We start from the raw sequence: 16,262 nt of genomic DNA, 5'->3' as shown, positions 1-16,262 counted from the left end.
CACGCCGCGACACGTGTTAGGTCCTGTTTGATCCGATCAGGAACTCCGTCAGCGCCAGTTCTCTGAGTGTCCACTAGGGGCAGGTTTCATAACAGAGCAGTTTCTCATTGAGCCCCATGTTAAACAGGCCGTTTACACAGCATCATTAAACCTGTTTAAGGACAAAAGAACATTCTAGTCTGTGTGTTTAGCTCAGATCTCCATGACAACACTGAGGGGGAGGGGCTAGTTTTTATTTTATTGGAGGTTAAAGTTTATGAATAATTAGGGGCGTGGCCTCTTGAGTGACAGCTAGCCTCTGGCCCTCACTTCTCCTCGGAGGTAAACGTCAGCCAGATGGACGTACGCCCCTCCCCCCAACATCACGTACATGCCCTTTTTTGGTCAGAGGAAAGGAGGCGGAGTCAAAGACAAGATGGAGACGATTGGATCAAGTTAGAGAACGGACCTCGACGGAGACGCTACGTGTGAATTATTATTAATTTCATATTCATATTTTTTAGTGTGTTTCATCTTTGTTGTCTTTTATCTTTTCTTTCATCTCTTGTTCAGATTTCATCCTCGAGTTCCTCCATTTTTAGTCTTTAGTCGTGTCCTTTAGCTCCTTCATGTCCTTCATCCTCATCATCATCATCATCATCATCACCTTCATCCCTCCAGCTGTGTCTTCCTGCCCGGCAGCGGAGGTGAAGCCTCCCCCTCCTCCTCCTCCTCCTCCTCCTCAGGTGCGTGGGCAGGGGGCGTGGCCGGCCTCACCTTCTTGCTGACTCGTGCGTACACTGAAGCCCCCTCCGCCGCAGAGCGAGTGCTCTGCTCCTGATTGGTCGGTGGTGGTGATGACACGTCACCATCACCGCTGCTCTGCCCTCCTTCCTCTCCTCCTCCTCCTCCTCCTCCTTCCTCTCTTCCTCCTCCTCCGATGGTTTGGTAGACGTGGTTCAGATCTACAGGACAGACACATCTGCTCATTATTACTAAGACGTCAATTTCTATTTATGTTTTTCACAGGGCCGTGCACACACTTTAAGAGGGGCAGGGGCCAAAAGGAAGAAAAAGGGCACAAGTATCGAGGGCTCACCACTGAAGAGAGCACTTTAGCACACGTTTATGCTCCTAGAGGACACTTTAGCACACGTTTATGCTCCTAGAGGACACTTTAACACACGTTTTGGCTACTAGAGGACACTTTAGCACACGTTTATGCTCCTAGAGGACACTTTAACACACGTTAGGCTCCTAGAGGACACTTTAACACACGCTTATGCTCCTAGAGGACACTTCAACACACGTTTATGCTCCTAGAGGACACTTTAACACACGTTTATGCTCCTAGAGGACACTTTAACACACGTTTATGCTCCTAGAGGACACTTTAGCACACGTTTATGCTCCTAGAGGACACTTTAACACACGCTTATGCTCCTAGAGGACACTTTAACACACGTTTATGCTCCTCGAGGACACTTTAGCACACGTTTATGCTCCTCGAGGACACTTTAACACACGTTTATGCTCCTAGAGGACACTTTAACACACGTTTATGCTCCTAGAAGACACTTTAGCACACGTTTATGCTCCTAGAGGACACTTTAGCACACGTTTATGCACCTAGAGGACACTTTAACACGTTTATGCTCCTAGAGGACACTTTAGCACACGTTTATGCTCCTAGAGGACACTTTTGCACACGTTTATGCTCCTAGAGGACACTTTGACACACGTTTATGATCCTAGAGGACACTTTAACACACGTTTATGCTCCTAGAGGACACTTTAACACACGTTTATGCTCCTAGAGGACACTTTAACACACGTTTAGGCTCCTAGAGGACACTTTAACACACGTTTAGGCTCCTAGAGGACACTTTAACACATGTTTATGCTCCTAGAGGACACTTTAGCACACGTTTATGCTCCTAGAGGACACTTTAGCACACGTTTATGCTCCTAGAGGACACTTTAACAAATGTTTATGCTCCTAGAGGACACTTTAACACACGTTTATGCTCCTAGAGGACACTTTAACACATGTTTATGCTCCTAGAGGACACTTTAACACACGTTTATGCTCCTAGAGGACACTTTAGCACACGTTTATGCTCCTAGAGGACACTTTAACACATGTTTATGCTCCTAGAGGACACTTTAACACACGTTTATGCTCCTAGAGGACACTTTAACACACGTTTATGCTCCTAGAGGACACTTTAGCACACGTTTATGCTCCTAGAGGACACTTTAACACACATTTAGGCTCCTAGAGGACACTTTAGCACACATTTAGGCTCCTAGAGGACACTTTGGGGGGGGGGGGGGGTCCTCCCACCTGTGCATGCCAGTGGTCTTTTATCACATTCATTGTGTTTCTATTCAACTGTTGAGCAAATTTTCAGCAAACTGTTTAATTGTTGCAAACCTCAAGAGAACTGGAAATCTGTTTTGTACGATTGAAGAAACAATTGTTGCATTAAAGAAGCTGTAAAATCAGCAAATCTTTGCTATTCTTGCTTGAAAACTAACTAATAGTTTCTGCTCTCATCACACACAAACACGCATGTTTGTGGTTCTTCTTGTGTGTGTGTTAAATAAAAGCAGAGACACTGACCCTGGTCCTGCGGCGCCCCCAGGTGGCTCCTCCACGCAGGGACTGAGACGCTGTTTTCCTCTTCAGGATTTGACCCTGAACACAGATCAGTTGGAATAGAGCATCATGGGAAATGTAGTCACACAGTTTCTGATCTCCAGCATCAACAATGAAAAGCAAAAATACCTGCAGCAGCTTCAGAATCAGGTCCTGTTTTCATCACGGCCGCGCTGCCGTTGCTCTGGACACCTGAGGACACAGAGACACGACGGTTCAAACATCTGCACGGGAGAAAGAGAGTTCTGCAGAACGAGTCCTAAACCCTGAAATCAGTCACTTCCTGTTCTGCCCCCGTTCTAAACTCGGTCAGTGAATCCTCCACTGGTGAATGTTGAAGCTTCTGGGTGTCTTTAAAACGGCGTTTGCTAACAAGTGGCTAAACAAACCGTCATCGCGCCGTAAAAGAGAATCCAGGTGAAGCGAGAGGGCGGGGGGCTTAAAGTCGACCGTCAGCTCTTTACTTCTACGCTTCAAACGTCATCAAGTCGGCTGTTTGTAGAGGGAACAATGCTAACTTCAGGCTGATGCTAACTTCAGGCTGATGCTAACTTCAGGGTGAAGCTAACTTCAGGGCGATGCTAACTTCAGGGTGATGCTAACTTCAGGGTGATACTAACTTCAGGGCGATTCTTGCTTCAGGGCCATGCTAACTTCATGGCCATGCTAACTTCCGGGTGAAGCTAACTTCCGGGTGAAGCTAACTTCAGGGTGATGCGAACTTCAGGGCCATGCTAACTTCATGGCCATGCTAACTTCAGGGTGAAGCTATCTTCAGAGTGAAGTTAGCTTCAGGGTGATGCCAAATTCAGGGTGATGTCAACTTCAGGAAGATGCTAACTTCAGGGTGAAGCTAACTTCAGGGTGAAGCTACCTTCAGGGTGAAGCTATCTTCAGAGTGATGTCAACTTCAGGAAGATGCTAACTTCAGGGTGAAGCTAACTTCAGGGTGAAGCTAACTTCAGGGTGATGCTAACTTCAGGGGGAAGCTAACTTCAGGGTGATGCTAACTTCAGGGTGAAGTCAACTTCAGGGTGAAGCCAACTTCAGGGTGAAGCTAACTTCAGGGTGATGCTAACTTCAGGGCCATGCTACCTTCAGGGTGAAGCTATCTTCAGGGTGAAGTTAGCTTCAGGGTGATGCTAACTTCAGGGCCATGCTACCTTCAGGGTGAAGCTATCTTCAGGGTGAAGTTACCTTCAGGGTGATGCCATATTCAGGGTGATGTCAACTTCAGGGCCATGCTACCTTCAGGGTGAAGCTATCTTCAGGGTGAAGCTATCTTCAGGGTGAAGCTATCTTCAGGGTGATGCTAACTTCAGGGTGAAGCTAACACTAACACACACACACACACACACACACACACACACACACACACACACACACACACACACACACACACACACACACACACACACACACACACACACACACACACACACACACACACACACACACACACACACACACACACACACACACACACACACACACACACACACACACACACACACACACGCGCCGACTCACTCTGCTGGGTCTGTGGCGCCCCCAGGTGGCTCCTCCATGGAGTAAAAGACACAGGGCTGCCTTCACTGGGATTAAACCCTACACACACACACACGGGCACACACACACACACGGGCACACACACACGCACACACACACACACACGCGGGCACACACACACACACACACACACACACACACACACACACACACACACACACACACACACACACACACACACACACACACACACACACACACACACACACACACACACACACACACACACACACACACACACACACACACACACACACACACACACACACACACACACACACACACACACACACACACAGTTAATTCACAGTTCTGCACAGATCTAATATTAATATCACAGGTGAAACGATGAGGGACCTTTTTCATCTTTCTGGATCTCGCTGATCATCGGGTTCTCTCTCGCCACCATGGCGTCCTCCAGCTTCACCTGTCAATCAACGACACACTGAAGGTTTATTCTGCAGAACCGGGGACCGACGGCGTCTCTGTGTCGCAGGTCCGAGTCTCTTACCACTCTGATGAGAGATGACGGGTCTTTGTCGGCCTCAGTGTCTCGCAGATCAAACGAGCGTCTGGAAAACAAACAGTGACGAACCGGGTCAACTCAAAAACATCTGGACCTGAACCATCTGGACCTGAACCATCTGATGGACCTGAACCATCTTAAGGACCTGAACCATCTGATGGACCTGAACCATCTTAAGGACCTGAACCATCTGATGGACCTGAACCATCTGATGGACCTGAACCATCTGATGGACCTGAACCATCTTAAGGACCTGAACCATCTGATGGACCTGAACCATCTGATGGACCTGAACCATCTGATGGACCTGAACCATCTTAAGGACCTGAACCATCTTAAGGACCTGAACCATCTGATGGACCTGAACCATCTGATGGACCTGAACCATCTGATGGACCTGAACCATCTTAAGGACCTGAACCATCTTAAGGACCTGAACCATCTTAAGGACCTGAACCATCTTAAGGACCTGAACCATCTGAAGGACCTGAACCATCTTAAGGACCTGAACCATCTGGACCTGAACCATCTTAAGGACCTGAACCATCTTAAGGACCTGAACCATCTGATGGACCTGAACCATCTTAAGGACCTGAACCATCTTAAGGACCTGAACCATCTGAAGGACCTGAAACAGCCTCCGGTGAGGAACCTTCAGGGCGCCCTCCCACTGTGCCTCCGTCCCGTGCCCCAGCACGTGTCACGGCTAAAGTCTGGTTCCTTTGACCAGTGTGAGTGCAACCGTACCACGTCTAGGAGCGGCACGCTTGCCGTCCACGGCCCGTTTGGGAGAGGTGGGCTTTAGTAAAGCACGTTTGCACGTGTACGAGCACGAGCATGCGCACATGTACGAGCAGGAGGCCTACGGCGGCTCTGAGGTCATTTCCTGTGCGCCTGTTGGGACGTAGAAAAAAGAAGGAGGGACCATGCGCGGACATTTCAAACAATGGCGGTGAAAGGTTCACGTTGGTGTGATGCGGAGGTGGAGTGTTTACTGCAGATTTGGTCGATGAAAAGATTCAAAAACAGTCGACAAGACGCACAAAAACTCCGAGGTCATCACGGACGCACAGTGGGAGGGTGCTCTAACCTGTGACGGAGGCACAGTGGGAGGGCGCCCTCAGTTACGTCTGACAGTGGTGACAAAAACCTTAAGAGTTCTTCACAAGAGTTCTAGTCAGTAGCTGCTTCTTCTTCTTCTCTTCTTTAAAGTTTACATTTATACACAGAGACAGGCCGACAGGAGCAGGGTCTAAAAACATGAACACGTTTCAGAGGAAACAGGAGCTTGAGTGGATCGAAGCGTGCAGTGGTTTAAAACGGGGTCCTCAGGAAAGTAGCTGCCCTGGTCGTTGCCTGATTGTTTTTGCTTTTACAAATATCTGACAGTGGGGACGAATATGTGCGACACAACCACACATAAGTGTAAATATAGTTCAAAACTCACGGTTTGTAGTTTAATACACATTTAAATGCACACTTTCATTTGGTGAAGATATTAAATTCAATTATTATTATTTATTTTTTTTATCTCATCTCATCTTCAGCCTCTGATCCTGGATCAGGTCTCAGGGGCAGCAGCTCCAGCAGGGACCCCAAACTTCCCTTTCCCGGGCCACATTAACCAGCTCTAACTGGGGGATCCTGAGGCGTTCCCAGGCCAGTGTGGAGATCTAATCTCTCCACCTGGTCCTGGGTCTTCCCCGAGGCCTCCTCCCAGCTGGACGTGCCTGGAACACCTCCCTAGGGAGGCGCCCAGGGTTCATCCTTACCAGATGATCCTGAACCACCTCAACTGGCTCCTTTCAACACAAAGGAGCAGCGGCTCTACTCCGAGTTCCTCACGGATGCTGAACTTCTCCCCCTCTCTCTAAGGGAGACTCCAGACCCCCTCCTGAGGAAACACATTTCACACGCTTGGACCTGGACCTGGTTCTTTGGGTCCTGACCTGGACCTGGTTCTTTGGGTCCTGACCTGGACCTGGTTCTTTGGGTCCTGACCTGGACCTGGTTCTTTGGGTCCTGACCTGGACCTGGTTCTTTGGGTCCTGACCCAGTTTTCATGACCACAGGTGAGGGTAGGAACCAGGACTGAGTGGTAGATCCAGAGCTTTGCCTTCCTCAGCTCTCTTTTCATCACAACGGTGCGGTAGAGCGACTGCAGCTCCGTCCCCGCTGCTCTGATTCTCCGGCCAAACTCACGCTCCATCGTCCCCTCACTCATGAACATGATCCTGAGGTCCTTGAACTCCTCACTTGGGGTCAGGACTCATTCCCGACCTGGAAATGAGTCCTGACCCCAGTCAAGTTGAAATGATTCTTGTGTCAGAGGATAATAACCAGAGTGTGATCATCAAAATAAACCAATAAAAAAACCTACTTTTGTGCAAAGGACCCTCTAATTATGACCTAGGTTTGTTTTTATTCATGGAAACGTTATTAAATTCAAACAGAAGTAGCACTTTTCTAGTCTTTTATTATTAGTTTATGCATTTTATACATATGCATTGCTTTTGTGCAGCAGTGCAGTTCATGTATCCTGTCTGTGTCACCGTCTCTCTGTGTTCAGACTGTATTTATCAGCTGTTCTCTGTGTGTCTCTGATGTTTGCTTCACTTCTGTAACTCTGGGACAGTAAAGCTGAGTCTCTCTGGGTTCAGACTGTATTTATATATAAACTGTTGGTTCTCTGTGTGTCGCTGATGTTTGCTTCACTTCTGTAACTCTGGGACAGTAAAGCTGAGTCATCCTGAGCAAACACGACTGAGGATCCTCCTCCTGAACAAACGCTCGCTGTTCGTTCAAGAACTGTCACACGTTCAACTTTTGCATCCAGAGTCTGTCGTTTTTTACACTTTAGTTCCTTTATTATTTTTATTTCAGCTCATTTTCTTGATGAAAAGAGATTATTATATTTATTTTTATTTATCATTATTATTTTTCTTTAAAAAAGATTATATTATTATTTTATCAATATTATTTAATTTTTTTAAAAAAGTATTATATTATTATTTTATCAATATTGTTTAATTTTTTTAAAAGGTATTATATTATTTTATCAATATTATTTCATTGTTTTTAAAAAGTATTATATTATTATTTTATCAATATTATTTAATTTTTTTAAAAAGTATTATATTATTATTTTATCAATATTTTTTAATTTTTTAAAAGTATTATATTATTACTTTAATAATATTTTTTCTTAAAAATGAATAATTGGATTATTATATATTATATTATATTATTGTTATTTTCCTTTTTCTTTTAAAAAAGCATTTTATTATTTTATTATTATTATTTAATTTTGCTTTAAAAATAATAGTTATATTATTTCATATTTTATTATATTATTGTTATTTTATTTGTCTTATAAAAATAATTATTATTTTACTATATATTATATTTATCTTATTATTCTTGTCACTGTCTTTCCATTGACACTCAACTAAACTTTTGTGTATTTATTGATTTGTTTTAAAGTTTCTAAAATAACTTTAATAACTTTATTCCCTCTTCTGTAATTATTATTATCATGTTTGTTAATATATATAATTATATATATTATATATAATATTTAATTTTATTCATAAACAATTGTCACTCTCCTTTTTTCCCTTCGTACCAAAACATTATTAAAATAAAAAGAATCCATAAAAATAAAAGTTTGGAGATAATTAACTTGTCATAGAGACAAAACAAAGGTTTCCTTATTCGTGATAAAGTTTATTAGCGTTGCCATGGCGATGAGCCCTGCAGTCAAATGAGTCGATGTCACAGCTGAGGAGCAGCTCGTTCATGCTGAACACATTCAAACATCCTGATAACGCTGACGGGACCTTTGAATGCGTCTGTTCTGTGGACACAGTGTTCTCTTTGTTAGCGCTTTATTTTGAAAAACCAGACGTAATGGAGGTCTGGATGTGAACTTCAGGTTTCTGGGAGGGGAGACGAAGGTGGGTGTCTTAGTGGTCCTCCATCCATCCATCCATCTATCTATCTAAACTAAAACTAAACTAAACCAACCTAAGTGAAACTAAACTAACCTAAACTAAACTAGGCTAAACTAAACTAAAATCAACTAATCTAAACTAAACTAAGCTAAACTAAACTAAGCTAAACTAAACTAAACTAAACTAAAATCAACTAATCTAAACTAAACTAAGCTAAACTAAACTAAGCTAAACTAAACTAAACTAAACTAAGCTAAACTAGGCTAAACTAAACTAAGCTAAACTAAACTAAACTAAGCTAAACTAGGCTAAACTAAACTAAGCTAAACTAAACTAAGCTAAAATCAACTAAACTAAACTAGGCTAAACTAAACTAAACTAGGCTAAACTAAACTAAAATCAACTAAACTAAGCGAAGCAAAGCTAAACCAAACCAAACTAAACTAAACAAAGCTAAGCTAACCTAAACGAAGCTAACCTAGACTAAAGCTAACCTGAACTAAACCAAACTAACCTAAACTAACCTAACCTTAAGTAAACTAAACTAAACTAAACCAAGCTAAACTAACCTAAACTAAACCAAACCAAACCAAACTAAACTAAACTAAGCTAAACTAACCTAAACTAAACTAAACTAAACCAAACCAAACCAAACTAAACTAAACGAAGCTAACCTAAACTAAACCAAACTAACCTAAACTAAACCAAACTAAAATAAAATAAACTAACCTAAACTTAAACTAACCTAAACTTGAGCTTACCTAAACGAAGCTAACCTAAACTAAGTTAACCTAAACTAAGTTAAGCTAACTAACCTAAACTAAACAAAGCCAACTAACCTAAGCTAAGCTAAACTAAACGAAGCTAACCTGACCTAAACTAACCTAACCTAAACTAAATCAAACTAACCTAAACTAAACTAACCTAAACTAAGCAAACTAACCTAAACAAAGCTGACCTAAACTTACCTCAACTAACCTAAACTAAACTAAGCTAACTAACCTAAGCTAAGCTAAGCTAACCCGCACACAGACGGACTCTTAAATGGCGCTGACCTGCTGCACTCGCTGCACAGAGTGGTGAGGTAGATGGAGAGGACGAGGACGACGATGAAGACGACGATGAAGAAAGCGACGGCTCCTGACGACAGGAACCACGACCCGCTGACCTCTGCTTCCCCCGCCGCCATGATCCCTGATGGAGAGAGAGAGAGAGAGAGAGAGAGAGAGAGAGAGAGAGAGAGAGAGAGAGAGAGAGAGAGAGAGAGAGAGACACAGAGAGAGGAACAGGAATGTGTTGAAGTTTACAGACGGCGTGGTCGACCCTCAACAACACCTCAGAGCTGCACTCACTGCAAGGGATTATGGGAAACGGTCTGAACTTAACGGTCTCCTTTAGTCGTCTAAACTTGATCGTCACCTTAAGAGAAGGAAGAAGAGGAGGAAGAGGAGGAAGGTCAAAGGTCAGAGCCCCAGTTCTGCCTCTGAGCCCCAAACATACACTTTTCTTCTTTTGTCTCTTTCACTTCAACTTTGTCCTCAAATACAAAGTTCACCTCTTTTGAACCTGACGCTCAAAGACACGGGCGGTGTGCAAACATGACACACACACACACACACACACACACACACACACACACACACACACACACACACACACACACACACACACACACACACACACACACACACACACACACACACACACACACACACACACACACACACACACACACACACACACACACACACACACACACACACACACACACACACACACACACACACACACACACACACCCTCCAGTCATTCAGTGGATTCAGTATCTGGATCAAACATGCTGTGTGTTGTCATGGGCAACCTCCATGTAGACGTCTCATTGGCTGCTGCTGTAAACGTAACCGCTGCGTAAACATGGCGGCCATATTGGTCAGGGCAGCTGCGTCTCCTAATGCCTGTTGGTCTACGGAGGCCTAAAGGGGCCGTCACATGATCAGCTTCCTGCTCTGGTCTCACCGTGAGGTCGAGTGCAGAGACCCAGTAAACCGCTAGCTCACTGTTAGCATTGTAGCAACCGTTAGCTGGTAAACTGCCTCGTCACAAACCTGCTGTGATGCTGTCATTGGTTGAGCTTTTGAAAGGTCAAAGTTCAACTGCTATGAACTTTGATGTCAGCGACAGAGAAGCAATCTAAGCGGAGCACGCCGCTGCGTAGGTGCTAACGCCCCTACGTTGGTGCTAACGGTGCTACATTGGTGCTAATGCCACTACATTGGTGCTAACGGCGCTACGTTGGTGCTAACGGCGCTACTTTGGTGCTAACGCTGCTACATTGGTGCTAATGCCGCTACATTGGTGCTAGTGCCTCCTCTACAGGAAGTTAATGTAACAGACGGAGCAAAGAGTTTTTACTACGGATCATGGAGGTGGATCCATGACAGTCTGAACCTGCACCTGGTGGATCCATGACAGTCTGAACCTGCACCTGGTGGATCCATGACAGTCTGAACCTGCACCTGGAGGATCCATGACAGTCTGCAGCTGGAGGTGGATCCATGACAGTCTGAACCTGCACCTGGAGGTGGATCCATGACAGTCTGAACCTGCACCTGGTGGTGGATCCATGACAGTCTGAACCTGCACCTGGTGGATCCATGACAGTCTGAACCTGCACCTGGAGGATCCATGACAGTCTGAACCTGCACCTGCAGGCGGATACATGACAGTCTGAACCTGCACCTGGTGGATCCATGACAGTCTGAACCTGCACCTGGTGGATCCATGACAGTCTGAACCTGCACCTGGTGGTGGATCCATGACAGTCTGAACCTGCACCTGGTGGTGGATCCATGACAGTCTGAACCTGCACCTGGTGGATCCATGACAGTCTGAACCTGCACCTGGAGGTGGATCCATGACAGTCTGAACCTGCACCTGGAGGATCCATGACAGTCTGAACCTGCACCTGGAGGTGGATCCATGACAGTCTGAACCTGCACCTGGAGATGGATCCATGACAGTCTGAACCTGCACCTGGAGGATCCATGACAGTCTGAACCTGCACCTGGAGGTGGATCCATGACAGTCTGAACCTGCACGTGGTGGATCCCTGACAGTCTGAACCTGCACCTGGAGGTGGATCCATGACAGTCTGAACCTGCACCTGGAGGTGGATCCATGACAGTCTGAACCTGCACCTGGTGGATCCATGACAGTCTGAACCTGCACCTGGAGGATCCATGACAATCTGAACCTGCACCTGGAGGATCCATGACAGTCTGAACCTGCACCTGGAGGTGGATCCATGACAGTCTGAACCTGCACCTGGTGGATCAATGACAGTCTGAACCTGCACCTGGAGGATCCATGACAGTCTGAACCTGCACCTGGAGGATCCATGACAGTCTGAACCTGCACCTGGAGGATCCATGACAGTCTGAACCTGCACCTGGAGGATCCATGACAGTCTGAACCTGCACCTGGTGGATCCATGACAGTCTAAACCTGCACCTGGAGGATCCCTGACAGTCTGAACCTGCACCTGGTGGATCCATGATAGTCTGAACCTGCACCTGGTGGATCCATGCCAGTCTGAACCTGCACCTGGTGGATCCCTGACAGTCTGAACCTGCACCTGGAGGTGGATCCATGACAGTCTGAACCTGCACCTGGAGGTGGATCCATGACAGTCTGAACCTGCACCTGGAGGATCCATGACAGTCTGAACCTGCACCTGGTGGTGGATCCATGATAGTCTAAACCTGCACCTGGAGGATCCATGACAGTCTGAACCTGCACCTGGTGGATCCATGACAGTCTGAACCTGCACCTGGTGGATCCATGACAGTCTGAACCTGCACCTGGAGGTGGATCCATGACAGTCTGAACCTGCACGTGGTGGATCCCTGACAGTCTGAACCTGCACCTGGTGGATCCCTGACAGTCTGAACCTGCACCTGGAGGTGGATCCATGACAGTCTGAACCTGCACCTGGTGGATCCATGACAGTCTGAACCTGCACCTGGAGGATCCATGACAATCTGAACCTGCACCTGGAGGATCCATGACAGTCTGAACCTGCACCTGGAGGATCCATGACAGTCTGAACCTGCACCTGGAGGATCCATGACAGTCTGAACCTGCACCTGGTGGATCCATGACAGTCTAAACCTGCACCTGGAGGATCCCTGACAGTCTGAACCTGCACCTGGAGGTGGATCCATGACAGTCTGCACCTGGAGGTGGATCCATGACAGTCTGAACCTGCACCTGGAGGTGGATCCATGACAGTCTGAACCTGCACCTTGTGGATCCATGACAGTCTGAACCTGCACCTGGTGGATCCATGACAGTCTGAACCTGCACCTGGAGGTGGATCCATGACAGTCTGAACCTGCACCTGGTGGATGATCCATGACAGTCTGAACCTGCACCTGGTGGATCCATGACAGTCTGAACCTGCACCTGGTGGTGGATCCATGACAGTCTGAACCTGCACCTGGTGGTGGATTCATGACAGTCTGAACCTGCACCTGGTGGATCCATGACAGTCTGAACCTGCACCTGGTGGATCCATGACAGTCTGAACCTGCACCTGGAGGTGGATCCATGACAGTCTGAACCTGCACCTGGAGGATCCATGACAGTCTGAACCTGCACCTGGAGGTGGATCCATGACAGTCTGAACCTGCACCTGGAGATGGATCCATGACAGTCTGAACCTGCACCTGGTGGATCCATGACAGTCTGAACCTGCACCTGGTGGATCCATGACAGTCTGAACCTGCACCTGGTGGATCCATGACAGTCTGAACCTGCACCTGGAGGTGGATCCATGACAGTCTGAACCTGCACGTGGTGGATCCCTGACAGTCTGAACCTGCACCTGGTGGATCCCTGACAGTCTGAACCTGCACCTGGAGGTGGATCCATGACAGTCTGAACCTGCACCTGGTGGATCCATGACAGTCTGAACCTGCACCTGGAGGTGGATCCATGACAGTCTGAACCTGCACCTGGAGGTGGATCCATGACAGTCTGAACCTGCACCTGGAGGATCCATGACAGTCTGAACCTGCACCTGGTGGATCCATGACAGTCTGAACCTGCACCTGGAGGTGGATCCATGACAATCTGAACCTGCACCTGGAGGATCCATGACAGTCTGAACCTGCACCTGGAGGTGGATCCATGACAGTCTGAACCTGCACCTGGTGGATCAATGACAGTCTGAACCTGCACCTGGAGGATCCATGACAGTCTGAACCTGCACCTGGAGGATCCATGACAGTCTGAACCTGCACCTGGTGGATCCATGACAGTCTAAACCTGCACCTGGAGGATCCCTGACAGTCTGAACCTGCACCTGGTGGATCCATGACAGTCTGAACCTGCACCTGGTGGATCCCTGACAGTCTGAACCTGCACCTGGAGGTGGATCCATGACAGTCTGAACCTGCACCTGGAGGTGGATCCATGACAGTCTGAACCTGCACCTGGAGGATCCATGACAGTCTGAACCTGCACCTGGTGGTGGATCCATGATAGTCTAAACCTGCACCTGGAGGATCCATGACAGTCTGAACCTGCACCTGGTGGATCCATGACAGTCTGAACCTGCACCTGGTGGATCCATGACAGTCTGAACCTGCACCTGGAGGTGGATCCATGACAGTCTGAACCTGCACCTGGTGGATCCATGACAGTCTGAACCTGCACCTGGTGGATCCATGACAGTCTGAACCTGCACCTGGAGGTGGATCCATGACAGTCTGAACCTGCACGTGGTGGATCCCTGACAGTCTGAACCTGCACCTGGTGGATCCCTGACAGTCTGAACCTGCACCTGGAGGTGGATCCATGACAGTCTGAACCTGCACCTGGTGGATCCATGACAGTCTGAACCTGCACCTGGAGGATCCATGACAATCTGAACCTGCACCTGGAGGATCCATGACAGTCTGAACCTGCACCTGGAGGTGGATCCATGACAGTCTGAACCTGCACCTGGTGGATCAATGACAGTCTGAACCTGCACCTGGAGGATCCATGACAGTCTGAACCTGCACCTGGAGGATCCATGACAGTCTGAACCTGCACCTGGTGGATCCATGACAGTCTAAACCTGCACCTGGAGGATCCCTGACAGTCTGAACCTGCACCTGGAGGTGGATCCATGACAGTCTGCACCTGGAGGTGGATCCATGACAGTCTGAACCTGCACCTGGAGGTGGATCCATGACAGTCTGAACCTGCACCTTGTGGATCCATGACAGTCTGAACCTGCACCTGGTGGATCCATGACAGTCTGAACCTGCACCTGGAGGTGGATCCATGACAGTCTGAACCTGCACCTGGTGGATGATCCATGACAGTCTGAACCTGCACCTGGTGGATCCATGACAGTCTAAACCTGCACCTGGTGGATCCATGACAGTCTGAACCTGCACCTTGAGGTGGATCCATGACAGTCTGAACCTGCACCTTGAGGTGGATCTATGACAGTCTGAACCTGCACCTGGTGGATCCATGACAGTCTGAACCTGCACCTGGAGGATCCATGACAGTCTGAACCTGCACCTGGTGGATCCATGACAGTCTGAACCTGCACCTGGTGGATCCCTGACAGTCTGAACCTGCACCTGGTGGATCCATGACAGTCTGAACCTGCACCTGGTGGATCTATGACAGTCTGAACCTGCACCTGGTGGATCCATGACAGTCTGAACCTGCACCTGGTGGATCCATGACAGTCTAAACCTGCACCTGGTGGATCCATGACGGTCTGAACCTGCACCTGGTGGATCCATGACAGTCTGAACCTGCACCTGGTGGATCCATGACAGTCTGAACCTGCACCTGGAGGATCCATGACAGTCTGAACCTGCACCTGGTGGTGGATCCATGACAGTCTGAACCTGCACCTGGTGGTGGATCCATGACAGTCTGAACCTGCACCTTGTGGATCCATGACAGTCTGAACCTGCACCTGGAGGTGGATCCATGACAGTCTGAACCTGCACCTTGAGGTGGATCCATGACAGTCTGAACCTGCACCTGGTGGATCCATGACAGTCTGAACCTGCACCTGGAGGATCCATGACAGTCTGAACCTGCACCTGGAGGTGGATCCATGACAGTCTGAACCTGCACCTGGTGGATCCCTGACAGTCTGAACCTGCACCTGGTGGTGGATCCATGACAGTCTGAACCTGCACCTGGTGGTGGATCCATGACAGTCTGAACCTGCACCTGGTGGATCCATGACAGTCTGAACCTGCACCTGGTGGATCCATGACGGCTTACATGTTTATATCTGTGGTGTGTTGTGTGATGATGTCACTTCCTGTTTAAACAACAACATGTGAACGTTGCAGATATTTACCTCGTTGTCTCAGTTCAGCTCAGCGAGAGTCGGAGCACTTTAATCATCCTGAGTGACGCCTGTCAAACAAACAAACAAACAAACAAACAAAAAGACGTTTCAACTCTCATCTATGATGCTTCATCAGTTCTGGACCAGGACCAGGACCTGGCTGCAACTGGTCCAACTAACTGGGTCTTTAACCTCTCA

General features: G+C 47.4%; 1 protein-coding gene across 1 annotated transcript; it reads right to left on the bottom strand.

Annotated features, from left to right (window-relative positions):
• Positions 1–648: 648 nt before the first annotated feature.
• On the bottom strand, positions 649–16,108 carry LOC310952360 (uncharacterized protein; the record flags this gene model as incomplete). The annotated part of the gene is made up of 9 exons (XM_083920954.1): positions 16,074–16,108; positions 9,745–9,883; positions 4,722–4,782; positions 4,568–4,637; positions 4,172–4,249; positions 2,771–2,833; positions 2,606–2,680; positions 934–944; positions 649–816 (listed from the first exon to the last, which is right to left on the bottom strand). The coding sequence occupies exons 2-9, from the start codon at positions 9,876–9,878 to the stop codon at positions 649–651; spliced, it is 660 nt and encodes a 219-aa protein (XP_083777080.1). The 5' UTR covers positions 9,879–9,883; positions 16,074–16,108.
• Between the last annotated feature and the right edge of the window lie 154 nt (positions 16,109–16,262).

Source organism: Echiichthys vipera (genome assembly GCF_963691815.1).
Source record: "Echiichthys vipera genome assembly, chromosome: 1".
Classification (NCBI taxonomy): Eukaryota; Metazoa; Chordata; class Actinopteri; order Perciformes; family Trachinidae; genus Echiichthys; species Echiichthys vipera.
Note: the sequence above shows the minus strand (reverse complement) of the source record. Positions and strands in the feature narration are given on the sequence as shown.